The sequence below is a fragment of the Citrus clementina genome, unplaced genomic scaffold (assembly GCF_000493195.1).
Source record: "Citrus clementina cultivar Clemenules unplaced genomic scaffold, Citrus_clementina_v1.0 scaffold_8, whole genome shotgun sequence".
NCBI lineage: Eukaryota > Viridiplantae > Streptophyta > Magnoliopsida > Sapindales > Rutaceae > Citrus > Citrus x clementina.
The window spans coordinates 5,303,573-5,331,096 of NW_006262022.1; the positions used below are offsets into that span (position 1 = coordinate 5,303,573).

Genomic DNA, 27,524 nt, shown 5'->3' on the forward strand with positions numbered 1-27,524 from the left:
TTATTTTTTTCTTCTTGTTTTATACAATACTTCATTTTCCATGTCCCTACTACCGTATTGTTTATAGCTAGCGTGAAGTGAAGGGCTGATCAAATGAATTCTTGTTTCTAGTACCTCAATTCCCACAAGAAATTGAGGTTTAAAGTTTTGTCAATGGAGCAAACGCGTGTTCCTCACGTGGTGCTCTTGCCTTTCCCTGCATATGGCCACATAAAGCCCATGCTGTCGCTAGCCAAGCTTTTTAGCCATGCAGGGTTTCGAATCACCTTCGTAAACACTGAGCAGTACCACGATCGTCTCTTTGGCAACACTGACGTAACTGCTTTCTACAAGCACTTCCCTAACTTCCTCTGCACATCGATCCCCGACGGTCTGCCGCCCGATAATCCACGGTTTGGCATATACATCAAAGACTGGTTTTGTTCCAATAAACCCGTGTCAAAGCTGGCGTTCCGTCAGCTGCTGATGACGCCTGGGCGGCTCCCAACATGCATCATATCAGACAGCATCATGTCCTTTGCAATTGACGTTGCCGAAGAGCTTAACATTCCTATAATCACTTTTAGACCGTACAGTGCTTACTGCTCCTGGTCGGACTTTCATTTTTCCAAGCTTGCTGAAGAAGGGGAACTTCCGGTCACAGGTCGGTTTCTCTTTTTCATTTTTTTTTGAAAAAATATATATTTAATACTGAAATCTTGATTTGAACATGTACATGTAACATGTAACATCATGCAATATGTTGCCTGCTATTGTGAAATTACAGATGAAAACTTTGATAAGTCCGTTACGTGCATTCCGGAGCTGGAAAATATCTTTCGGAATAGAGACCTTCCGAGCATTTGTAGACATGGAGGACCCGATGATCCCATTTTGCAGACCTTTATTAGGGATACCTCTGCCACGACTCGAACTTCAGCTCTCGTAATTAACACCTTCAACGAAATTGAAGGGCCTATCATGTCAAAACTGGGTTCTCGTTTGACCAAAATTTACACTATTGGTCCTCTACACGCTTTGTTGAAGTCGCGGATCCAAGAAGACTCCGTGGAGTCATCCCCGTTAGAGTCAAACAATTGTGTTTTATCGAAAGAGGACAGAAGTTGCATGACGTGGCTGGGTTCTCAGCCGTCTAGATCGGTATTATATGTCAGTTTTGGAAGTTTCATCAAGCTTAGCGGCGACCAAATTTTAGAGTTTTGGCATGGCATAGTCAATAGTGGAAAAGGGTTCTTGTGGGTCATAAGATCGGACTTGATTGATGGAGAGTCCGGTGTTGGCCCAGTTCCAGCGGAGCTTGATCAGGGGACCAAGGAAAGAGGGTGCATTGTTAGCTGGGCTCCACAAGAGGAGGTCCTGGCCCACCAAGCAATTGGTGGGTTTTTGACTCATAGCGGCTGGAATTCAACTTTGGAGAGCATGGTAGCTGGAGTGCCCATGATTTGTTGGCCACAAGTTGGTGATCAACAAGTTAACAGTAGGTGTGTGAGTGAGATTTGGAAGATTGGATTTGATATGAAGGACACGTGTGATAGATCGACGATTGAGAAGTTGGTAAGGGACTTGATGGATAACAAAAGGGATAAGATCATGGAGTCGACGGTTCAGATTGCGAAAATGGCTCGTGATGCTGTCAAGGAAGGCGGGTCTTCTTATCGTAACCTGGAGAAGTTGATTGAAGACATAAGATTAATGGCTTTTAAGGCTTGAAAAACATGATTTAATGTAGTGCTTTCATAGAAAAATAATATTGAAATGGTAAAAAACTTATTGTGATTTGTGAATGCCCAAAGTCAAAAGAATAATTCAGTAACTGTAGCTCGTATTAATAAGATCATTGGAAATTTTACGGTCTTGTATGTTATTATTTTAACAATCATATTTTAGCACTGAAATAACCCCAAGTTTATTGAAATTTGGCCTGAAAAGAATGAAGTACATAGTGGAATTCATAAATTTACTAATTCAACATTTCGTTATTTTGGCCTTGCCACTTTTGAATTCAACGTCTTCCCAGTTGTATGAATTATTTATTCTTGTTGTTACATAAATATTCGTTATAGTGGCAGTGCTAAACCAGTAGATTGTTTAAATAAAAATTTATTTAAACTTCTTCACAGGCATTAGATGTTGAATTCTGTATAAATAGGTTAGATAACTTATAACATAAAAGTTACAATGTATATGCAAGATTAAACAATCTAAAGTTTGATCATGTGGTAACTATTAGTTATATAGCATACATTATTTTGTTTAATATTATTTTGAGGTTGTGAAAATATTCTTAATCAGAATATTCTTAATTTTAATATTCTTAATTATACCGCCAATTTTTAAGTGTAATGTTCATAATTGTATAACATGCTTATACATTGGATTATAAAAACATTTATAACATAATTAATATTACCTTGGAACATTATGATTATTTTATTATTAATTAATACATAGAGCTTGAGCCACTGAACCCTCTTAATTCTAAACCTCAAGCTTACTCAATTATTGCAATAATGATATTAATCCACTTTTCTTCCATAATTAAAAAATATTCCAAGAACTAAAAGACACTTCTTATGCCATTGAAGGAGCCACGGATTTCATTTGTGGAAATGCTGCCTCCCACTTTGAAGTGAGTGTTCTTCATAGGCTACAGAGAAAGAACTTAGATACCATAATTCATTAAGTTCAATTATAGTTTCCCCCTAAAAACCAAAAATTTTGAACAATTTTATCTCTTTTACGGAGTTGTCATATACATTCTCTTTCCACAGGGAATGGAGCTATCGCTGCCCAAAAAAATGTGTTGCCAGAAGAAAACACTGGATTCACTTTCTTGGGTCGCAAGATTACCGGTGTTGGGAGGGCAGTACTTGGAAGGCAGTACTTGCCAGAAGAAAACACTGGATTCACTTTCTTCTGTGCTTAGTTATTATTGTCTTATTGGTTTTGAGTCTTGGAACTCACAGGATTCTGTGTGTATATATTATTCCATTTATGTATTTGTATATTACATTTCAAAAACTCAAATTAATTGATTTATTAAATCTCTAAAAGAGATTGATTACACACCTGAAATCAAAGACTCAGAAATGTATGCATCCCAGCGGCCAATTTCTTGGAACATTCTTGTTCTTCCTTCGAAGCAAACTAACAAAAGACTCCGTTGCACTAACTCATCAGTTCATGAAATTTTAAGAAGCTTAGATGGAAATAAGCCACGCGAAAAGCAAAACCAGCACGAAAGAAACAACACACCACGCCCAAATCCTTCTCTTTTTCTTCATTTGCTCCGCACAGAATAATCCATTTGTGCCACCATTGATGTAAGCACAGCCCTTAGCCACATTCTTTTCAATATCATTCATCTTCTCCTCTTGTGCCACCACCAACACAGCCGTGTCAAGCAACACGAGATGAAACTCTGTCAAGCCCCTCGGTATCTCCATCAAAGCCTCTTGCCTTTGCTGAGTCTGCATCGCCAAATCTTCTTTGTCTCGAAAACCTTCCCTTCCCCTTATGCATAAGGGAAATCTCCCAAAATCATCTTCTCTGTCACTTCCTCACTGGCTTCCTCTCCAATCACCTTGTAATACTTCATTTTAAGCCCTTCTTTGTAGTCTTTCAAAAAATTTTCTATAAGGAACTGAAAATCAAGCATCATCTCTCTTAACTTGGGTAGCAAGCCACTAGTCACGGAGACCCCAGTTCGATCAACAGGGCCCTCGCTTCTTTATAAGCCATAGACACATTTCAATTTTCGATATTGGACTGATCAACTGATGCCGATCTAGCTTTAATGCTCTTTGCTTTTCAAAGTAATTCAATTCCAATGCTTTAATAGTTCATTTATCAATTGCTAATCAAAATATATTAGAATCGGAATTCATATTTATAATTAGTTGTTTACTTTATCTATAAAAATTAGAATTAAAATAGGTTATATTTTTATTGGTGTATTTACTTTATTTAAGTATTAGAATGAATTATTACAAATTATCAAAAGTTCTTTAATTAATAATTGTTCTTAGTATAATTATTATCTATTATGATATAACAATAATAATGATAGTAATTATTGTTATTATTATTATTATTATTATTATTATTATTATTAATAAAAATATTAATCAAATTAATGACAATAACAACAATAATAATAAAATATTAAAAATATTTTAATTGGCACAAACGTTTTGGATGATCCGTCATTTATTGTTTTGTTTCCGACCATCATGTCATTCTCCAGAAAATATTATAGACGACAGGCTGTCCAAACATTCATGCAACCAACATGCATAAATAGCATACGTCGAAGCATACTACATATGACAAGTTGTTTATGTTTTTACGGTAGACGATATAGAGTCAGGTTTATAGATAATTCGACGAATTAACGTACTACTACTTCCTTGATAAACAATGTGTCGTCAATAAAACTGAATTCCATGTGATTTTAATTAAAGTAAAGATTGTTTATTTTTTAACATTTACGTGGAATTATAATCAAATCAATTGTAATTGTAGAAACACACACACACAAATACGAGTGATCACAACATTTAAGTTTTAATTTAAGTCCTAGTCAGTGGCGGCGCCACATTAGAACTGGAGGGGCTGAAGCCCCCCTGGACTTTTTAAAATTTACAAATTTAGTTAGATATTTGTCCCATTTTAAATTTGATTTACCAAGAAAGTTCTTGCTAAAATTTAAAAATAACCAATATATTAAGTATTTATTTTTACACTTCCAACCCATAAAGAAATATTGTATTTTGAAGTTTCTCTGGCCCTAACTCTCCTCACACACAAAAAAAAAAAAAAAAAACTATTTCACCTCACTGATTTTATCCAAATGATTTTTCTTTAATGAGTCTTATCACACTTAAAATTCAACTTAATATTTACATCATAGAAGTGAGTTCTGATAACAAATTTTTAAAATTTGAAAGGAATTGATAAGCTAACAAGAAAAATAGTTGATACTAAAAAGGATAAATTATATCCACCAATTTATTTATTGTTTTACTAGTTCCCATAACTATAGTAAAAAAAAGCATTTTTTACTATAAATTTTATGAAAAATCATCTATTTAATCAGATGAGAAATCAATGATTGAGTGATATTATTGTTGTATATATAGAAAAAGATTTATTTTGTATTCTTGATGATAAAGTTATTCTTCAATTTTTTTTAACATATTAAAACAAGTCGAGGTTAGTTATAAATGTATTGAATTGAATATATTAATAAATTTTTAATTTGGTATTTGTTACTTGTTGACCATTTTTAAATTATATTATTATTTAAATTTAGCCCTTGCTATATTAAATTCCTGGCACTGCCACTAGTCCCAGTAATTGTGGGTCATTCATCTATTAAATGATGAATTTTGTAATTTATAAAATTACTTATTTACCATCTAATAGATAAGTTACTCAATTGTATAGTAATTGTAATAACAATTCCAATCACAACTATAACTTTTAATTACAATTAAAACTATAATTGTGATTATAGTAAAATAATAAGATAATAAAATTTGGTCATATAAATATGGGTCCAGCTATCGTGCCGCTTGGGTACTGTACCCATTATCCAGTCCAACCGTTAGATTATAATGAAGTTAATCCAACGGATAGGATTTTAGAAGGGTAAAAATCAATTGAAGTGGGCAGCTGTCCAAACCCGTTTCATGTACCAAATTAGTTTTAGGGAGCTGTAAACCCTTACCCGTATTTTGGCCGACGTCTACGGTTTATCGGAAGGATGAAAAATTTATTACTTTTGTATATCTATGGCTCGAGCAGCGCTGCTGTGTGGAATTTTTGAAGTGGCTTGCGGTGACTTGTACCTTGTCCTGGTGGTATTGAATGAAATAGAGATTGACAAAATTGTGGAGTAGAGGGCAATAATTATCGAAATGGTTTGGAAACTATTTACCAGTAGTTGAATACGACCCATTTAAAGCGGTAGGATTGATGAGAAAATTGCGTTTCTGCTCTGTAACAAGTGCAAATCCGAATTGTCGATTTACTTTCATCCAATACACCCACTGCAGCTTTCATTTTTTCTGTGCTTTCAACCTATTCAACAATCCATCCACTTCACCACTGCAGCATTATTTTTGGCTCCAATTTATTAGAACCTGTGGGATTTAGTGGCTCCGACTGCATTCTAAGCACCACTAATCAACTAAATGTCCAAAAAAAAAAAAGAGCTTTTCATTCTTTGTTCATCATTATGTTACATAACAGGCCCTCTCTCTTTCTATTTTTCATCGATATAGTACGACACATTATATTCCTCTTGCAACAAATAACATGTTAAAAACATATATTTTTTGTCCCTCACAAACTACTTGCTTCTACGTATAATTGTCCCATCTAACTAATTTATTGTTATATACACCAACATTTTCTTGTTTCCTTTAATAATATTATGTCACCGTTAACAGTTCCTGTCTACTGATCAATGCTCCCAGTTTCCTTCAACTGCCACATGGCCACTTCACACCTGCACAATCTTACTTTTTTTCATTCAACGACCACTTCAGTAGATGACAAAACAAGGGGTACGGTGCCTAAGGGGCATGGTAGACAGAGCCTATAAATATATCATTATACTGGATCCAACTACGGTACCACCGTGGTATCCGTACCACTGGTTTTGTCTTTTGTGCCAGCTATGTTGTAAATTTTCATTGAACCCCTTTCATTCATTTTTATTTAAACTTTACCTCATAAATATTAAATTAATTTCTACTGCATCCATATAAACATTATAATTAGCACCTTATACTATTTGTTATTTATACATTTTTCTTCTATATTACACCTTTATCACAATACCCCTCTCTTTATCACAAATACCCGCGAACCCGACCCGAATTTCGTTTCCATTTCCGTCCACGCCACCGGCCAAGGTTGGTACCGATCGGAAGATCGTGCGACGCCGGTCATCTCCACGCCATCCTTGTCACAAAAATAACCGGGTCAACCCGACCCGCGAACCCGACCCGGATTTTGTTTCCGTTTCCGGCAACTCCACCGGCCAAGGTTGGTACCGATCGGAAGCTCGTGCGACGCTGGTCATCTCCATGTCATCCTTGTCGCCGTAAAGCATTCGGAAAGCTGCCGATCGAAGCCGTGAAAAGTCACAGAATCCCCGCTTCAATTCGCCGTTGTTTCTCCAGTTTCCGGTGACGCCACCACTTGAGTTTTGTTCTCCACAATTCCCTCTGTCTTTTTTGACCAACCACAGCCACCGGAGGAGCCGATTTGCCGTTGATCGGCCGTTGAAGGATTCACGGGTTTGGGAGAAATGAACTTAATATTTTTGAAGCAAAGTTCAAATAAGAATAAGTGAAAGGGCTTCATGAAATTTTACACAGAAAAGACAAAAGCAGTGGCATGGTGCCACTGTTGCACGATAGGCGAGTCCCATTATACTATAATATTGTAGACTTGAAATCCATAAACTTCACTCTTTCTCATATTTTTTATATATATGAAAATTTTCAAGAATACTCTAGATTTAAGAGAAAACTAAATCATGTCATATATTTTTTCTGAAAATTATTATTAAAAAATATGTTAATCAATTAATTGCGGATAGTTTTGGAGGTGAAATGAAAAAGAAGAAAAAGAAATGCGAAGCTTTTGGAGAGCCAATAATTTTTTTTATTTTAAAAAAGATACAATTAGCATTAGGACTGGTAAAACCGAACCCGTTCTGAAAAAAACCATTTCAGTTCAATTTTCAAATTTCCAATTTAGTATTTTTTTCTTTAAATCTGGAATCAAATCGAAAAAAATTAATCATTAATATTTTTTATATTAAAATAGTGCAAGGAGCCATGATTTAAGAGGTTATGAAAAAATAATAAAAAAAACTAAATTTTGTAAGAAAATTTTTAAAAAAATTAATATTTCAAGGATTTGACCAAAAATTTTGGTTCCGGTTCCATATATTTTTTAGTTTTATTCTTATCAGTTCTTAGAATTCAATACGGAACAAACTAAAATTTCTGGTTCGGCTCAATACTGAACGAACCGATCCCTTGTCCACCCTTAATTAGCATTTAGGGGTCAACGTTATTTTGAAAAAACAACCGCTGTAAAATTTTGTTTTGAGGACGATAAAGTTGTCTATTTTTAAAGGATTACCATATCTGACTTGATTTTGTCTCCAATCCCTCCAAGAATTTTCGAACTTTGAGCGGATTTCGTATCTTCATTCTGCCCTTGAATATCGATATAGAGATTGGTATATCTTCCATGTCAATCTTGATTGCAGCTACTTCTTCGAAGAACTGTGAAAGGTTTTGCCCATCAACAGCATAGAGTTGGGTGCCGATTTCAAGGTCAGGCAGGGATTCTTCATCTTTCATGGCCTGTTTTTTGAGTTCTACGTAAATAAGGAATGATGTTGTCATAAGATCATTCATCGTCAAAATTATTTGCAACAACCCACCTGTTAAAAAAGCATCAATTTCTTAGAGAATAAGTCAAAATCAAATTTTACTAAAAACAAAATCATAAAGAGATTTAACTACTTTGCTTGCAGAGACAACGGAGGGGAAGAAAATTGGTCAACTTCTTTGATAACAGAAAAAGTCTAACTTATTCAGAGTTTATACAATTATCTAAGTAAAAGAATCAGGGTAGAAAATTGAATTGAGAAAGATTGAAGAACCTTCAATTGATGAAATTGAGATTCTGCTCGAATATTTTCTCTGAAACAGTGGCTCGATTTGTACAGCAATACGCTTATGAAGAGTGATGAATGGCTCTATGGCTTCGGTTACTTCGGTTCTGCTTCAAATTTCAAACTCAGAATTGTTAAAATAGCATCATATTTGGAAGGAAAATGATGTTCTCACACATTCGCGCACAAACATTTGCACAAAACGGTGCGTTTTGTGCACCTTTAAAAGGCTCTTCGTACGTGCACAACAACACACACACTCTTCCCAGCTCCTTCCAGTCGCGTATGCCTCCTTTCACTGCAACAAAAACCCAGCAGCCTCCTCATTCTCTAGACACCATTCTCCCTCGCTCTCGGCTCTGTACTCCCTCATTCTCGCTGGATCTGTTTTGCCACACTCTCTCGGCTCCGATCACCCTCATTCTCGGTGGCTCCATTTCCCTCACTGTCTCGGTTCCGATCTGCCTCAATCTCTCCCTCAATCTCTTGATCTCAGTTTCATCTACTTGCAATGAAAATTACGTTTATGGTTGAAATATTATTTTCTATTATTTGCAATTTTGCATTAAATCGTGTATTACTTTCGGTTCACAAGGAAAAGTTTAAACTAATTTCAATGGACAGGGAACCTCAACCAAACCATTTTCAGCTGCAAATAAACATATGCACGCCAAAATCACGGCTTCAATGCCACAGAAAGCTGAACATTTCCCCCTTCCCAACCAAACCATTTTCAGCTGCAGAACCATGTTGCAAATGCACTGCATAATCACTCACAAATCTCTAAGCCACATGAACAGACCAAGCAACTGGGTTTTCTCAGATTTCATTCAACTTGACAAAATCACGTTGAAACTTGAGCTGAGAGAGTGAGGACAACTGAGAACGAAGCTATTGCTGTGTGGAGAACGAAGCTGCTGGGTTTTTGTTACAATGAAAGGAGCCTTTTAGAATGAAAACCGAGCTGTTGCACAGTTGCAGTGAAAACCGAGCTGTTGCAGTGAAGGGAGAACAAAACGTAACGTGCGTGTGTCTTGTGGAATTACGAGGAGCCTTTTAAAGGTTGCACAAAACGCACCGTTTTGTGCAAACCTTTGTGCGCATATTTGTGAGCATATCGCTACTGTATTTGGAAGCGCAAGTACTCATTACTCAATGTAACAAATATACCACGTCAGCAAGTAAACATTTTTTTTTTTTGATTACATGAGACTATTGCTCAAATTACAACTCATATTACATGAGAATATAACTGATATTTACAAATCAGACTATAACTGGGACCAACATACATCAATACTAATAAAGCACTGCCCAAATTTTAACCCTCTCAAATATTCGAGGGATGTCTACTCCTCACACTTGAGTAAAAAAATAGATTACCTTCACTCAAATTTATTTAAGGAAGGAAGACCCCCACAATATATTGTGGGGGGTTCGAACTGCTGCTCAACAAGTTGGAGAGCACGTCAGCAAGTAAACATAAGAAAATGAATGTGAACCCCACGTGTGGACAGAGAAGCTGACGTGGAAGACAGGACCAGTTCAGTCAAACTGGGGAACCTAAGTACAAACCAAAACCACAGTTAACACACCTGCAGCAAAAATTTTGGAGAGCGAGAGAGAAATGGAGAAGAAGAGCAAAGTGTTAATAATAGGAGCCACAGGAAGATTGGGTTACCATTTGGCCAAGTTTAGCACTGAATATTGTTACCCAACTTTTGCCCTCATTAGAGATTCATCTTTCAATGACCCTAACAAACAGCAGAAGCTTCAGTCTCTCTCCATTGCTGGTGTCACCTTCCTCAAGGTGAGCACTCCATCTTTCTCTGCTTTAAGATTGTTTCCTTTTTTTGTAATTTTGTCATTTTTAAGTTGGGTTTTTACGGGTTTCTTTTTCCTTATATCATTTTTTTTAAGGGATCATTGGAGGATGAGGAGAGTCTAATGGAAGCAGTGAAGCAAGTTGACGTGGTGATATGTTCAATCCCATCTAAACAAGTTCTTGATCAGAAGCTTCTCATTAGAGTTATCAAAGAAGCAGGCTGTATCAAGGTTATAAACTGTCGATAAATGTTTTTTTTTTCAGAATTTTTGTGATGTATGATTTGCATCCTGTTAATTGGCTGCTACCGTGCATTTTCCATTATTTTCTCCCCCAGTCTTCGTTTAATCGGTACATGTTTGCATTTTCTTTGAGCACAGCTGACTGCTACTTTTATTGCTTTCATTTGTAGAAATTATTTACTTGTTCAATTTGTTCCTTTTTAACAGCTTAAACATTTCATAATCTAATATGCTTTTAGACCAAATTAAGATATGATTGGAAGTTGTGCTACGATTCTTAACTAGTAGCTGATATTATAGTTAAAACTGCTCTAAAGCTATTAGGTGCAACTCTTGAAGATATAACATTACTCTCATCGATAACACTGTTAATGTTGTAAAGATGCATGTGTAGGCAATGTTCAGACTGGTTCTCTTATTAAGTAAGTTAAGCTTATATGAATATTATTTCAGAGGTTCATTCCATCAGAGTTCGGGGCTGATCCAGACAAATCTCAGATATCTGACTTGGACAACAACTTCTATTCACGGAAATCTGAGATTCGACGTCTCATAGAAGCCGGAGGCATTCCCTACACTTACATTTGCTGCAACCTCTTCATGAGCTATTTACTCCCATCTCTTGTCCAACCAGGCCTAAAGACTCCTCCAAGGGACAAGGTCACAATATTTGGAGATGGAAATACTAAAGGTTAAATTGCTGGCCAAGATTTGATTATTCTCCTTGAGATTTGGCTCAGTAGTTAGTTTGTTTTATTATCGGATAAGTGGTGGCTATGGTAATTTGGTGCCTTCTTGTGGATCTATGCAGGTGTCTTTGTGAACAGCGTTGATGTTGCTGCTTTCACGATTAGTGCATTGGATGATCCACGTACATTGAATAAGGTGTTGTACCTCAGGCCCCCAGGAAATGTTTGCTGCATGAACGAGCTTGTTGAAGCTTGGGAGAGTAAGATAGGGAAGAGGCTTGAGAAGATTAATGTGTCAGAAGAGGAACTTCTGAAGAAAATTGAAGGTATCTTAGCAGTATATACCATATATTGTTACCATTCAGTGTATGCCTTTTATTGGCAAGTTAAAATCTGAAATCATTTTGAAGTTGATTTAGATTTTAGTGCATGACACTGCAACACACAAACTAGATTTAACTAAATTGATAATGAAAAATTTTGGATATGAATTAGTAAGCATTTGTAGTAGTTGACTTCTTGCTAGTCAGAGATATCATCCTATGCTGATTTGGACATATTACTGATTATTTGAGAATTTGCAAGGGGACAGAATCACAAAAATGCGTAATTAGTTTAAGACTTGTACGTAACATTACTGAAATGGTACAAGGATGAGTTTAGGGGAGGTTCGTAATTAACCTGGCAGAGTACTAAACACAATAATATGTGCTCTTGCTTAGCATTGTTTGTTACAGGCATATATTTGTGTGGAGAAGGGGATATGGTATAGTGACGATATGGTATAGTGACTTTTTTCTTGCGTTCCTTGTTAGAACCACTGATTGGTGTATTTTCTCCAGTGTTTTCATCTTTGAAACGATACCAAGAATATGTGTTCGTTGCATTGCAGATACCCCGTATCCAGAGAACTTGGAGATGGTTTTCATATATTCTACCTTTGTAAAGGGAGATCATACATACTTTGATATTGAGCCTTCCAGTGGAGTGGAGGGAACACAACTCTATCCACACTTGAAATACACTACAATTAGCGAGCATTTAGACAACCTCTTGTAAATAGAAAATGAATCAAATTTGAGTTTACCTAATGAAAAAGAATCATAGAAATACTAGTCACTTTCATTGCATAGCAAAGCAATGGGAAAAGAGTGTCTTTTATTGTAGAGAATTCTACTCAATATCTAAACTAAATAATTTGAATGGCTTATATTTTTTATATTGAAAGCAGAAAAAGAGTATCAGTATATATATTCTTTTTTTTTTATATTGATATTACAATCAAACAACTACTAATATTTACCATCAGAATACTACTGGATAAGTTTATATTAATTCTTACAAAACATTGTCTAAACTTTTACTCCCATTAATATTTGAGAGATAACTGCTCCATTCGCATTTCATGAGGAGAAAACTACGTCCACTCAGTTAAATCTTAATTGAGAGAAGAAAATTTTTGAGTCCCCATATCTCAAATAGGGACTCGAATTGCTAATCTCACAATATCTCAGTAGAATGTATAATTCTGGTGAATCTTGGAAGGGGACAAAGAAGATGACATGGAAGTTAAGGTCAGTTAAACTTGCGGATGTCAGGTCCTTTCAACAAAACTGAAGTCAATACTCAAACTGAAAACATTGTGGGGGTTGTGGTTTGCTGGAGATGGCGGGGAAGAGCAATGTGTTGGGTAATTGGAGCAATAGGAAGAATTGGCTACCATTTCACCAGAAGGAGCATCAAATATGGTCACCCAAAATTTGCTCTTATTAGAGACTCAGCTTCCAGTGACCCCATTAGACAGCAGAAGATTGAGTATCTCTGAGTGCTGGTGCAACCCTCCTCAAAGTCAGAACTTACTCTATCTGCTTTCAAATCATTTACTTTTCTTTAGATTTTAATTTTTCACTTTTGAGAGTCTTTCATTCTGGGGTCTTTGATTATTGGGGATTATTGGAAGATGAGAAGAGTCTGTTAGAAGCAGTGAAGCAAGTGGATGTGGTGATATGCTCAATTCCAATAGACAAGCTTTTGATCAGAAGAATCTCATTAGAGCTATCAAAGAAGCTGGTTGCATAAAGGTTCAAACTTAAAATGTCTAACCTTGTAGATCAAAATTTATTTCTTAAAAAAAAATTTGTGTGAAGCATTATTTCTATCATGTTTATTGATTGTAACCGAGATCATGTCTACTTATTTTTACCTCTACTCTTGGTTTAATATGTATATTTGTTTGAAATTTGATTGTTAATTGTTTCTCATGCATGTTACCTACTATATCAACTCTATGTAAATCCTGCATATAGAAGCAAAAAAAGCTGTAAATTTTGAGATATTAGAGCCTTTTTTAAAAAAAAATTCTTATCACCTAACTTTTTGACAAGTACTTGGTTGAACTTTCACATTAAGAAGGTGAGAAATATTCTGAAACGATGTAGAGATTTATTTACTTGTTCAATTTTTTGGTAAAAGTTCATTATTGTTCTGTGCTCTTAGAAACTCTAGTACCCTGGCAAGTATATCTATGATTTCGCGTATGTAGTACATTTGCATATTCAGTATGATCCAAGAATATGTAAACATTTTCAGAGGTTTATTCCATCTGAATATGGAGCAGGTCCAGATAAAAATTGGCTATTAGGATTGGACAGCAACTTCTATGCACATAGAACTGAAATTCGACGTCTCATAAAAGCTGAAGGAATTCCCTACACTTGCATCTGCTGCAACTTCTTTATGAGCCTTTTACTTCCATCACTTGTCCAACTAAACCCAACTACTCCTCCAAGGGACAAGCTGACAATCTTTGGAGATGGGAACACTAGAGGTTAATAAATTGCTGAACAAAATTTTACTAGCTCACTCAAAACTCATTGTTATTGGTAATATTCTTGTGGACTCTATGCAGGCGTGTTTGTGAAGGACACTGATGTTGCTGCTTTCACGATTAATGCACTGGATGATCCACGTACATTGAATAAGTTGTTGCACCTCAGGCCCCCAGGATGTGTGCACTCAATGAACAAGCTCGTTGAGACTTGGGAGAGTAAGATAGCGAAGAAGCTTGAGAGGATTTATGTTCCAGCAGAGGAGCTTGTTAAGAAAATTAAAGGTACTTTTGGGCATCTCTTATTGCCAAGTTTAAAAAAGTTGCTAGTGATATAGAAACTATCTCAAGAATGATATGGAATATGTGAGTGAGTTGTTTATTGAATTGCAGAAACACCATTTCCGGAGAACAAGGAGTTTATTTTCATATTTTCTGCATTTGTAAAGGGAGATCAGTCATACTTTTAATATGGAGTCTTCTGGGGAACTGGATGGAACAAAACTCTATCCGCATTTGAAATACACTACAATCAGCGACTATTTAGATACCTTGGTGTAAGATTATTATCCTTCATTATGATATTGTCCTTGGATCATTATTTAGATTCATTGATAAAATCTGGAACATGGATTTGATGCAGAACAATAACAAGGTCTATTGTTTGTCATCCTATGCTCATTCATTTATGAACCTGAATACGTCTGATTTTACATTTTTTTTTAATTCATCATTCAGTTCTAGTCTACTTATTTGATTCATATCATTACATAATTAAACAACGGTACAAATCCTATTTGTACAAACTAATTTGGTATCTTATATAAATTATCACATGCTCACGTCTTATATTATCTTTTTTTTTTTAAATAAGTGAATAAAATAATATATCAATATCAAATATCAATATGTACATTTTTTATTTATATAAGAATTTGTATCCAATAATCATTGATTCGTAATCATCAATTAGTTGAATGGTTCTCACCTTTTTTCCAAACTTTGAAAAATATAACAAAATCAATCATGTCAATGACAATTAATATAAAGATTACTTTTCTTTTATTTTTAGTAACTTCCTCTGATTTTTTAGCTAATTTTCAAGCTACATATTTATTCTATTTGATGTTGATATTAGTAGAATTAATGTAATATTTAAAAAAGGAAAAAAAAATCCGTTGAGCTAAGTCGAGTGTAAAATGAACCGGACCTAAACCGGAAACGCACGCTAACATCATGCTTGCGTCACTCGGCCGATGCCCATAAACCCACCAAACCCGATCCAAATAGAAAAATGAATTGGACGCCCGAAATTGCAGAAACAGACAAACAACGCTCGCGCTCTCCCCAGTCTCTTATCTTTAACGGTATCCAGTCAACGATCTCAAAGTGTTCAAAATTATTATCACTTTTTCTCACAGCCTGGAGCCACAGCTCCTCCAAGAGATAAAGTGGTCATCGTAGGTGATGGAAATGCAAAAGGTAAGGCGCTTCTTGATACATTTACTCTGTACACGCAATGTGTGGTTACTGTAGTTATATAGAATGAACTTGAAAAAGCATGAATAAGGGGATGATTTTAACACATTAATTCACCAACATTAATCGGAAAAGATCAGTTGCCGCTTCCAATCAGAGTAATTTCTTCGGCAATAGCCAAATTATTGATATTTGATCTTGACACTGTAGTTAAATGAATGTGACTGGTTTTGTCATTTGATCCCCAGCAATTTTTAATAAGATGATATTGGAACCTATACTATCAAAGCAGTGGATGATCCAAGAACACTGAACAAAATACTTTACATCAGACCCCGTGGGAGGAAAAGATTGGCAAAGCCCTTGACAGGGTCTATGTTACAGAGGAGCAACTTCTGAAAAAAATTCAAGGTTAATTAGAACGATCACTTTATTCGTTACTGATGACAACACATGGAGAAATTTTCCTTGGTCTTATCAAGTGGATAGGTGTAACTGACCGATGATGGAAATTTTTTTCCTTCTCCAAAATGCTATAGAATCTAATTGGTTTCAACAATCTCAAGAACATATATTCATGGTTGGTGTTGTTTGAAATCTGTAAGCATCAGTTTTCTTTCTAGATCTCAGATTGCTCGCAAGGATGTCAAGTTTTTATGATGCTTGCCTGTTTTCCTGCGTTTACAGAAGGCTCATATCCACTCAATATGATATTATCTATTGGGCACTCTGCCTATGTCCTGGGAGATCAGACCAACTTCGAAATTGAACCTTCATTTGGAGTAGAGGCAACAGAGCTTTATCCAGATGTCAACTACACTACTGTGGATGAGTACCTCAATCAGTTCATATAAACCTTCTGAGATGAGCAGCAGGATCCTAACCAAAAGTTGGGTGGTTTCCATCCCTGGTTCTGTGGTATAAAGATAGCGGCTGGCTTTCCCTGCTTTTGCCAGTTCAATGAAGTTTGTAAGATGATGTTTATTTAGACCATACTAGCAAAGAGCAAGTTGCCTTTCTTGTCAAGAAGCCAAGCTCTGGCATTGTTTTATGCTAGTTTTTCACAATATTATTGGTATTCACGAATTTTTTTTTCTTTTTTAATTTCACATCTCCATCATCAGTTGAGATACCCTGTTGTATGGTACTAACTTCGATTTTCCTTATGCTCCACTTGCTGTCTCCGCAGATTCGTAAAAGATCATTCATGGATAAGATCAGAACATCAATGTGATACAGTATGTATTAAGAACTCCCACATGGGTCTTGTTCTAGTTCTGGTTATGGTACGAATACGATATGAAACATGCTTCATTTCCATAATTTGAGACATTTTTTTTTTTTTTTTTGGTCTTATCCACGAGGTATCTTAGGAAGGGCCCTAATTATGGGAGTCACTTTTAAACCCTTACTACAACCCAGATTAGAAGTCCCTGCTCGAACCGGGAGGCACAGGTTATCCCAACAAAGGCTACTTTCCTGCGACTCGAACTGAAGAGCAAACCCAATTAAATCACTTAAGGAGACTCCATAACCAATGGAACCAACACTTTATTGGTAATTTAAGACATTCTTTCATGTTACAGTTCCATAACTTGAGACATTCTTGTTCAACAATTATCATTGCGTTAAAACAGTGACCAATCCACATCAGCCACCTTTTGATTCTTCACTTTTTTTTTTTGGTCTGCATTTAATGTGCATTAATAATCCAGACCTAGACTTCACTCTTCTCTGAGTGATTGAAACAGTATTTTTCATGTTTACTACTTTTTTTGCATTCAAAATGATAAAACCGAAGAGGTTGTTGCACGCACGTCATCTGTTATTAGGGGTATCATTTATGAACGTATGAGGTATCTCTTCTGCACCGGCATCCTCCTTAACTTTCAGTAGGATCACAATGAGTTGACCAACCATCTACCGTATAGATTATCTATAAATTGGTATTGGTGTGTGTTTGGGGGAAAAATAGAAAAGGTAACAGAACGCTACGCGTCGATGAACGGAATAACTCTAGTATAATCTAAGGTACCCGACATAATTCGAGGTACCCTGCATAGATCGAGGTACTCGGCATAATTCGAGGTGTCCCGCATAACTCGAGAGTAACTCGAGGTACCCCGTATAACTTGAGGTACCCGACAAATTCGATTAAGGAGAATCTTCTGAAAAAGTCCGCCATGAGAAATGTCTCCATCTCTTAAAGGATAATATTCGATTTTGTCATAATTAAATATCAAAACGTTGTACTAAAAAGTGGTGACAGCCGCCTGCCACCTCTACCAAAAGTGAAGGACATTGTCCTAAGGATAGTAGTTCTTATCCGCCTAACCCGATAGCCCCTGCAATGGTATCCTAAACCACTCTCCAGCGCGTGCCACGTTCTCAAAGGATAAGATACGCCACGAACGCCATTTTGATTCCCAAGCATGCACATAACGGCCCAAAAATCATAATAAGGTAAAAAGAAGTGAAAGGCCTAGAAAAGGATAGCCAATAGCCATAAAAGATACGCCACGTGGCAGCTGAGGTACTCCATATATATAAAGGTGTCCAAGTTTTATTCTCTTAAGTCATTCACTCACTCATGAACACTCACACTCCACAAAATAAGTTTTCTTCAACTTTAAACTTTAATTTATAGAGGGTTGGCAAGCTCTCTTTACCATAAAAAAAAACTCGAGTTGCTAACTCGAGCGTCGGAGTATGAACGCTGGGGTATTCCGGTTTCACTTCTAACCTCTATTTAACATTTTGCAGGCGTGAAGCTCGTTTCGAAGGCCATTTTTCTTGGTTCAAACCTTTCACAATTGTTACGACTTCCTCATCCCTTCTCACCTCCTCTGAATTCAAAGATACCGCACACAACAAACTTGTGAGGTACCCCGTTTCTCCTAAAAATACAAATTTATTGTTTTAGATAGGTTTTCCTCATTTCCTTTGAACCCAAAATCTGTCTAAAACAGTGTGTATTATGGATCTGTTACTTTGCTCTTTCTGTTTTCTTTTCTATTTTTGCCAAGAAAGAAACATTGTTAAAACTGAATGGTTGTTGGCTCTTGTCTGGTTGTAATGTTGTGTATGTTTTCTAGAAAATAATGAAGTGCCAAATATTGAAGAGAAAATCCTAGTGGCTGCTTTACCATCCTTATATAGTATCAAAAAGTCGTCTGATTGTCACTGTCAACAATCACTCTCGGCGACTCATAATCCATTTAAGTATTATAACAAGTGTAATGATACAACCACAAACTCTTGTACAAACTTATCTTGTATAAACTGACGTGACATTAATTCATTAGTTGAATGAAAATATAAAATAATAAAAATAAATCATGTGAGCCAAGTGATATTTAATTCAACCAATCTTATCATACCACATTAGTTTGTAAAAAATAAATTTGTACAAAAATTTATGATTATATCATTACTCTTATAAAAATAATCAATTTTGTATTTGCACCAAACATTTAGTTTTAAATGACAATTTAGTTGATCCACCGTTGCCTTATTCAAAAGCAAAATCTATGGGTAGCTAAGGAGACACGTAAGAGCTTTAGGAGACAGGTTTGACGGGTAAATTACCGGTAAATTGGGATACAGATAACGACTGTTAGCACAATGGATGCAATTTATTGGTGAAATAGAGAACTACCTACCATAAGAAGGTAACGATTGCCGACCAGTCATTGTAATTCATAACTAATCAGCAGTCACAACCCCTCTCGCTTTCTACCCCTCACACTTCTCTGCTAATCAAATCAACTCAAACGGACCATTGACAAAGAAAGAAATGGATTTTGCTTGTGAGAATGAAAGAAATCCATAACTAATGTATAGTGGCATGTGAGAAATGATTTTCAGCTCTTGTGTAGAGTCAAAGGAAGAAAATATGAATAGAAAGAATAATGTCATTGAGTTGGTGAAGTGGAAGAAAATTAAAAACCGTGGGATTTAGTCAAATTTAGCGTCCAAATCAGCAGAAAAAGATTTAGAAACTCACTTCAAGTGAAGCCCAACTGTTAGAAGCTTTATTTAACCTTAGTTGCCTCAACAACCACCGCTTTTTTTGTTTTTTAAATCCCACATTGTAATTTTTTAATGTATGGTATCCCAATACTAAATAGGGTCTAACTCTATTCTTGGTCTCTTGCAAATGTAAAATGAGATAGAGTTTATGGCGCACAATGAAGTCAGCAAAATGAGTTGAGATCTGAAAATGTAATGAAGAAAATATTAATCGATGGATTTTGGTTATTAAAAAAAAAAAATTACTGGTTCTTTAAGACCTGTGCGTAAGTTTTGTTAGAGAAGAAGGGCATTTTGGTCCAAATTACACTAGATAGGATTAACCGGTTGCCCCTACTAGTTTATTAAAGTCCTCTAAAGAACAGCCGTCGGATTCGATAGCTTGATATCTAACGGTCAGTTCATGAAAGGACTAAAGCCTGGGGTACCATAGGGTAATTTTTAAAAATCTCCCCTGAGGTTTGAACTTGTTGCAAGTAGATGGTGAGAATTTGTTTATTTATAAAAAATCCCCTACCGTCAGTTAACTTTAACATTGACCGTTAGTTGATTGTGCAAAGACAATATTATCCTTAACAACAGTTTATAGACGGAAATAACTAAAAAAAAATTAAAATTATTGACTATTTTACCCTCTTTAAATTATTGATATTTTCTTAAAATTCCTACAAAAAAAGATAAAATTAAAAACTTGAAAATGAAATAATTATAATATTTACCTATGATATTGTAAATCTTTGAAATTGATAAGGATAAAATTGTCAAAAAATAGAGTTTGTGTTTTTCGCGCCAACAATTTTAATTTTTTTTTTAGTTATTTCCGTCTACAAACTGTTGTTAAGGGTAATATTATCTTTGCATAGTCAACTAACAGTCAATATTAAAATTAACTGACAGTAAAAGATTTTTTACAAATAAATAAATTCTCACCATCTACTTGCAACAAATTTAAACCTAAGGAAACCTAAGGAAAGATTTTTTAAAATTACCCGGGTACCATACCACAAAGGCAATGTCGCCGGACAGATGAATATAATATGTAAACAAATTTAAATGGTATATTGCCACAAGGAACATACATCACATCTTAAAACCGAATTAAAAAAAAAATTGTTAAACTGAATTGGAATTCGTGTAGTTAATCAAAAAGTCAGAATTAGAACCGCCACAGAATCGAACTGCAAAACCTGAAAAGAATGAATCTGGCGATATTTGTGAACCAGAAACAAGCCAGCGTTATGCTTACGCCATTTCATTCTATCCTGTCACCCATAGACAAAATGAATCTAGACGCATAATGGCTTTTATCCTTAAACCTCAAGGACATTTTCGTCCTCTCAGTCAAGCGTGAAACTGCATGTACGAACTACTCCGCTTTCACGCACCCTATAAAGGCACCACCGTCGGACACAAAATATCCATCCATTTGATCATTTCAAAACAAAACAGGAAAAAAAGGAAAGAATCCCCGAAATTGAACTGAACAAGTCTCGGTAATGGCGTCGAAAAGCAAGATTCTATTCATCGGTGGGACAGGGTACATCGGCAAATTCATCGTCGAAGCGAGCGTGAAAGCCGGCCACCCGACGTTCGTGCTCGTGAGAGAATCCACACTCTCCGCTCCTTCCAAATCTCAGCTCCTCGATCACTTCAAAAAACTCGGCGTCAATCTCGTCATCGTACGTTTTCATTTTTCTTTTTTTTTTCAATTGTTTATTCCGATCATTTTTACACGTCGCAGTGTAGCATCTACTTTATATTATTATTTTCTTTATTTATTTATTTTATTGCTGTTATTATTATGCAGGGAGATGTGTTGAATCACGAGAGCTTGGTGAAGGCGATAAAACAAGTGGACGTGGTGATATCAACGGTCGGTCACACTTTATTAGGTGATCAGGTCAAGATTATTGCGGCCATTAAAGAAGCTGGTAACATTAAGGTATAACATAATTAATATTGTTAATAAAATTAAATTAATTAATTATAAACCAATGGCATTGGCTTGGACGCAATTAATTAATTGATGTTGTATGTTATTATTATTATCCAGAGATTCTTCCCTTCAGAATTTGGGAATGATGTTGATCGAGTCCATGCCGTTGAGCCAGCAAAATCAGCATTTGCCACAAAGGCGAAAATCCGCCGAGCCGTTGAGGCTGAAGGGATTCCGTATACTTATGTAGCGTCGAATTTCTTTGCTGCTTACTTCCTTCCCAATTTGTCGCAGCCCGGGGCCACTGCCCCACCTAGGGATAAAGTTGTCATCTTAGGCGATGGAAATCCTAAAGGTAAAATAAATTTAGCTCATTGCTCATAACAAGATTGTTGAAACAAGCATGATTAAGGCCCTGTTTGTTATTGCAGTTTTAATATTATGGCCAAAAACTGTTGTAGTATAGAAGATATAGTAAATTAATTTAGGGTCTGTTTGGTATGGTAGTTTGGAAAGCTTAAAAGCAATTAAAAAGTGTTTGGTAAATAATTGCATTAAACTAAGATGATTTTATCTAATAGTTGTTTGATTAAAACTTATAATCCTTGACTAATTTTGTCAAAAATACTGTCTTCTTTTTTTTTTTTTTTGTGAGCACCTCAATACTAAATAAATCCAAATAACTGTAAGATAAAGTAATTACTAAACACTTTAACTGCTTAACTGCTACATCACAACTGTAACAAAATAGTTTAATGAATCTAAGCTAACTGGTTTCGTCATTTGATTTTCAGCTGTTTATAACAAGGAAGATGATATTGGAACCTATACTATCAAAGCGGTTGATGATCCCAGAACCTTGAACAAAATCCTTTACATTAAACCCCCTGGTAATATTTACTCATTCAATGATCTTGTGTCCTTGTGGGAGAGAAAGATTGGCAAAACCCTCGAAAGGGTGTACGTTCCGGAGGAGCAAGTCCTAAAGAATATTCAAGGTTAGCTAGAATTCTTACTTTGTAAATTTTATCAAAGAGAGCAATAAATTTTGTGCCTTATTAGTACTGCCTTCTCCGAAACGTTGCAGAAGCTGCACCTCCAGTCAATGTGATATTATCAATTCAGCACTCTGCTTTCGTGAAGGGAGATCAAACCAACTTCCAGATTGAACCATCGTTTGGAGTTGAAGCCTCGCAGCTTTATCCTCAAGTCAAGTACACTACAGTTGATGAGTATCTCAGTCAGTTTGTGTAACCCTTCTCTGTTGAGCTGCAGCTTGCAGGATCTTGGGAAATAAATAATTGGCTTGTTGCCATCTTTGGTTTCTATATGTAAGCATTATGGTTGTTGGCCTTACTTTCGTTTGGTTCTCAATGGAATTTGTAACACGATATTATGTCCGCTATGTCAGTACACAGTGATTAAATAAAGTAGCTCCATGTGCTTAATCTAAAAATAATTATAAAGTCACAAGCACCTAAAAGTTAAACAACAATGATATGCTTACAACAATGTGTACGACATCTAATACAACAAGGATCATTTTGCAAAATATGTTAAATTTTATTAATTTCTTTGCTGCCCAAAGATTTTTATATTCATCTTAGGGACCTATAATCTTAATGAATCATCTCTTCTTCCATTTCTCCTACATCTATCCTTAAAGCCTTTTAAAGTTTTAACTATTATTTTATAAACTTTTAAATGATTATCAAACTTATATAGATCTATAAATTCTAGATGAGATCCTATATTTATGATCATTTACCTCTTTTGTAACATGGACCAAATTTTTTCTTTTAACATTTCTATACACACACACACACATCTATTTTTCCAACTAAGGATTATGTCATCAAGGCTTTCACAGAGAGGTTGCAATCTAAATTTAGCTTCTTGAATGAACATATTCATATTATCATTATTATTATTCATTAGTTATGGTCGGTTTTGAGTTCTATTATTAGTTCTGCACCTATCTTGTATTATTTCAAGACTAGACAAAATTGATTCCATTAATGCTATCCTATTTTCCTCTTCAAAGGAATCAAATACTTCTTGGTCGTTATGGATGTTAATTCTTTTCATTTCTTTGGACAAGCGCTTGCTTGCATTCGATCTGATTTTAACAATAGAAATTGTATAAACAACTTGATATTCTTAACTGAAATATAAATTATCAATTGAATCTAAAAACTTGTTAACAGATGTTTCCATTTTTTTGAATTTGAGTTAATCTTATCACTTTTTTTCTTATAAAATCTCAAAAAACAAACAAGACCCAATATACTTCCGTTTGTTGCTAAAATAAAAAAAAGGTTCAAAATTACTATCTCTCGGAATTCTAAGATAGATTCACTAATTGCCTCCAACCATAGAGAGGTCCATAGTCAGCACTGCTATAAGTCCACACATCATGTAAGATCAACTTAGCAACTATTCTACACGGCCTAACGCAACACATAGCAGTTTGGCCTTGTAAGATATGTCTAAGTGAATTTCTTGCAATTGTCTCTGGAAAAGTACTTAATAACAAGAAATCTTCCTCGTCTAGCACAAGTATTGGCCTGTAAGCTTCTTAGTTAATTTCTAAGAAAATATATGATATCAGGAAGATGATAATTTCACTTAAAAGAGTTTTTTTTTTTTATTTTATAACTAGAAATGTTTGCAAAGGAAAGTCATAGAGAATACAAATGTGGGTGAAGGTTTAGACATATGATGTCCTCCCTTTCTTACATGTTTCGATTTATAAGCTTGAAGAGATAATATTATCTCTTCTTACATGACACTTGTTAAATTTTTCTAGTGGATTGTGGATTCCTTTATGATAAGGTGACCCCTATCTTCTTCTATCATTAAAGACATATGTTGTCATCTTTTTCTTATTGACCAGCAGCCTTCACATGGTTATGATAAGCTTTATCTTTTTGGAATCTTTTCTTATCTTTTCACATGCCAATTATCAGTTCTTCATCTAGCGGCATGTCTTCCCCATTAGATTCCCATTTTGATCCTTTGTAGCAATAACCATATGATGACTGATGATTTAGCACCTTGCATACCTCGTGGTGTGTTAGCAAGCTAGATTCCACGAGATTTTCATAGATTGCATTTTTCTGTTTTAGTATTGCCTATTGTTGGATATAAATTCAATTGTTAGTGGTGTCAATGTGCAAGTGTACACAACAAGTAGTAAAGTGATGAGTAATCAAGATCGTATCCACAGGGATTGATGTTATTAGACTTACTACAACAATCTTAACAGTGCAGATTTTTTTTCTAAATTAAAATAAATAATTGATGAAACTAATGTACTAATTAAAATAAAAACACAATAAATAAAATGCAATAAAGTAGATTATCACGTCAAATTCAAGGATAAAACCAATGGGAATATAGAATAGTTTAGTGAATAAACTCTCTTAATGGTCTTGACTATTTTCTAATGTTTGGCTCGGTTGTTGCAGCATCAGCACTGGGAAGAATCCTTATGTATCCTCAGCTGTCGCATGTTGGATGTCTTATATCTATATGCAACTTAATAGTGATCAATTGTTATGCCAACATAAGATATAGCATTACACGTTTAGGTTCTAATTACCCTACAAGATTGATTAACACTAAAAAGTGTACGTGTAATAAGGATAAAATTATTAGTTTTTCACTTAAAGTGTTGATTAATGCACGCATAACTTATAAATTATATGAATGCACCCCAAATAAATTTTTGTGTTAAATTAATTCGCAATATGTTAATTTTTATCTTATAAATATTTTTCAAGAATAAATTAGAATTGAAAGCGGGAACAAAGAAGGACTGCTGGAGCAATTTGGAAGCATTATTGAGGAGATGTAAATAAAGAAAAAAATAAAAAATAAAATATAAAATATAAAATATAAAAAAGAAAATGAATAAAAAAAGTAAAAAAAGAACAAAAACCAAGCAATTTAGTTTCTCGTGATGGCCACTTGACCATTACACATTTCAATGTACACATATAATAATAATAATAATAATAATAATAATAAAATAAATAAAGATAATGCATTCCTTGCCTATAAAAGGCAAGGAAAAGCAGAGAGCTGGGCATTGAGAAGTTAGAGAACTGAGTAGAGACAGCTTAAGCCGAAAGAGAATAGAGTGCAGCTGAGGAATTGTGTCTTTTTCTTCTTTTTCTTCTTTTGTTGTAATCAACTTTCTTGTAACGTATTTCCAAAGTTTATCAAATAAATAGAGTGTTGTATTTTCTTTCAGTATGAATGACTAATTTTATTAAGCTGAGGTGAAGAGTGAAGCTCAATATTTCAAACTATTAAATTTATTATTTTCTCAAATGAGTTTTAAAGTTTATTTTGTTATTTTCTAGTTATTTTTATGTCATGTTAATTTAGAAATTTCTTTAGGATTTGTATAGTATTTTGACACAATGTCGACACATTAATATAGTGTGGCATATTAGGTACTTTATTCTATATTTATCCACACACATAGAATTAAATGATATAATAATTAACTGGTAAAAGTGAGGTAAAATATAAATGCGAGAGTATTAAAATTATAGTTTGAATACTGAGAGTGGATATTGTAACCTTAGTATATTTTTAAATTGTTTTCAAATAATTTATTTTCCCACAATTAATTTTCTTTGTTTAATAAATTGACAACTAGATTTTAAAATTCCCTATGGTTCGACCCCGGACTCACGGGTTATACTATAATTAGACACTCTTATACTTGGGAGTAATACACTTTTAAGTTGTGTCAAAGGTGAATCTCTATGTCTAGTTCATCACTAATTTTAGATTAAGCATGACCCTTTTGGGATTAAATAAAACTCAATCCAAGAAACCAAATCTAATACCAAGTATTGCTCTGATATGCTTCACTAAGATAGGCCCTTGTGTGGCTCTTTTTTAGCTAGTATCATTAAATGGGTGATCAACCGAAATAATGAATAAAAATAAATATTATCAAAATAAAATATTACAGCAAACATGCAGCAACTCATATATTCAGTTAATAAACCATCAAAATTGCTTATCACTCAACCACAAATAAATCTAGTTCACGGTTTGAAAAAGAAAAATAAAGAACAAAGTTTTAGCCATCAAACACATTCCCATGAATAAAAAGTAAACATGAAAATAAGAGAAGAATAAAAAGGACTGAGTTCCCGCTTGATTTCTACAAATTCTCCTCTTGTGCAGCCCTTAATCTCTCTCTTAAATTTTTTTTTCTTTTGTTTCTTTGTGGTTTTTCTCCTTGGGTGACAGCTCTTTCTTTTCATTATGATGTGTGCTCCTTTTGTAGTTGAAAATTAGGGTAAACAGAAGCATAGGTCGTGCATAAGTCAGATTAGGAAATTACAAATCACAATATTCTGTAAAATTTTCTCTGTCATCGTTCCAGAATTGCTACAGCAACGAATGTTATGCTGCAGCAACGATTGCTACAGTAATTACTACAACAACTGCACTGTTCTAGATTTATTTCAATTCTTCTGTAGTCAAGTTCTTTTTCATCTTTTACAAGACTATTACAACAACATTCCTTTCTTGAAATTTGAGCTTCCGGTCACCTACAATTATGCATATAATTTAAGCACACAATTTATTCTAAATCAAACAAAATTATGAAGAATAAACTAAGATGAATGATTATGCAAAATATAACTAAAATGCAATAAAAAAACATGTTATTTACTCTCAAAGTAATCTTGATTTAAGTCTAAAAGTGTCATGATAACTCTCATTTTATAAAGTTATCACATATTTGGCTAAGAT

The 27,524-nt window shown here is 34.7% G+C and overlaps 3 protein-coding genes and 2 pseudogenes across 3 annotated transcripts; 4 read left to right on the forward strand and 1 right to left on the reverse strand.

Annotated features, from left to right (window-relative positions):
* Window positions 1-62: 62 nt before the first annotated feature.
* Window positions 63-1,713, forward strand: LOC18035454 (7-deoxyloganetic acid glucosyltransferase). The gene is made up of 2 exons (XM_006423231.2): window positions 63-643; window positions 767-1,713. Exons 1-2 carry the CDS (start codon window positions 154-156, stop codon window positions 1,708-1,710), a joined length of 1,434 nt encoding a protein of 477 aa, XP_006423294.1. The 5' UTR covers window positions 63-153; the 3' UTR covers window positions 1,711-1,713.
* Window positions 1,714-3,191: 1,478 nt separating this feature from the next.
* LOC18034527 lies at window positions 3,192-8,447 on the reverse strand (annotated as a pseudogene).
* Window positions 8,448-10,300: 1,853 nt separating this feature from the next.
* LOC18034470 (probable pinoresinol-lariciresinol reductase 3) lies at window positions 10,301-12,537 on the forward strand. Its single transcript, XM_006423234.2, has 5 exons — window positions 10,301-10,517; window positions 10,628-10,762; window positions 11,228-11,465; window positions 11,586-11,789; window positions 12,356-12,537. The coding sequence occupies exons 1-5, from the start codon at window positions 10,335-10,337 to the stop codon at window positions 12,520-12,522; spliced, it is 927 nt and encodes a 308-aa protein (XP_006423297.1). The 5' UTR covers window positions 10,301-10,334; the 3' UTR covers window positions 12,523-12,537.
* Window positions 12,538-14,199: 1,662 nt separating this feature from the next.
* LOC112096282 lies at window positions 14,200-16,846 on the forward strand (annotated as a pseudogene).
* Window positions 16,847-21,279: 4,433 nt separating this feature from the next.
* On the forward strand, window positions 21,280-23,196 carry LOC18034652 (isoflavone reductase homolog PCBER). Its single transcript, XM_006423237.2, has 5 exons — window positions 21,280-21,480; window positions 21,609-21,743; window positions 21,855-22,092; window positions 22,532-22,735; window positions 22,825-23,196. The coding sequence occupies exons 1-5, from the start codon at window positions 21,298-21,300 to the stop codon at window positions 22,989-22,991; spliced, it is 927 nt and encodes a 308-aa protein (XP_006423300.1). The 5' UTR covers window positions 21,280-21,297; the 3' UTR covers window positions 22,992-23,196.
* Window positions 23,197-27,524: the final 4,328 nt, after the last annotated feature.

Bases quoted from the DNA above. Each gene is read 5' to 3' on its own strand.
- LOC18035454 (XM_006423231.2), top strand. From the start codon at position 154: ATGGAGCAAACGCGTGTTCCTCACGTGGTGCTCTTGCCTTTCCCTGCA. The intron at 644-766 runs GTCGGTTTCTCT...GTGAAATTACAG, and splicing joins AGGGGAACTTCCGGTCACAG to ATGAAAACTTTGATAAGTCC.
- LOC18034470 (XM_006423234.2), top strand. From the start codon at position 10,335: ATGGAGAAGAAGAGCAAAGTGTTAATAATAGGAGCCACAGGAAGATTG. The intron at 10,518-10,627 runs GTGAGCACTCCA...ATTTTTTTTAAG, and splicing joins CTGGTGTCACCTTCCTCAAG to GGATCATTGGAGGATGAGGA. The intron at 10,763-11,227 runs GTTATAAACTGT...ATATTATTTCAG, and splicing joins AAGAAGCAGGCTGTATCAAG to AGGTTCATTCCATCAGAGTT.
- LOC18034652 (XM_006423237.2), top strand. From the start codon at position 21,298: ATGGCGTCGAAAAGCAAGATTCTATTCATCGGTGGGACAGGGTACATC. The intron at 21,744-21,854 runs GTATAACATAAT...ATTATTATCCAG, and splicing joins AAGAAGCTGGTAACATTAAG to AGATTCTTCCCTTCAGAATT. The intron at 22,736-22,824 runs GTTAGCTAGAAT...GAAACGTTGCAG, and splicing joins AGTCCTAAAGAATATTCAAG to AAGCTGCACCTCCAGTCAAT.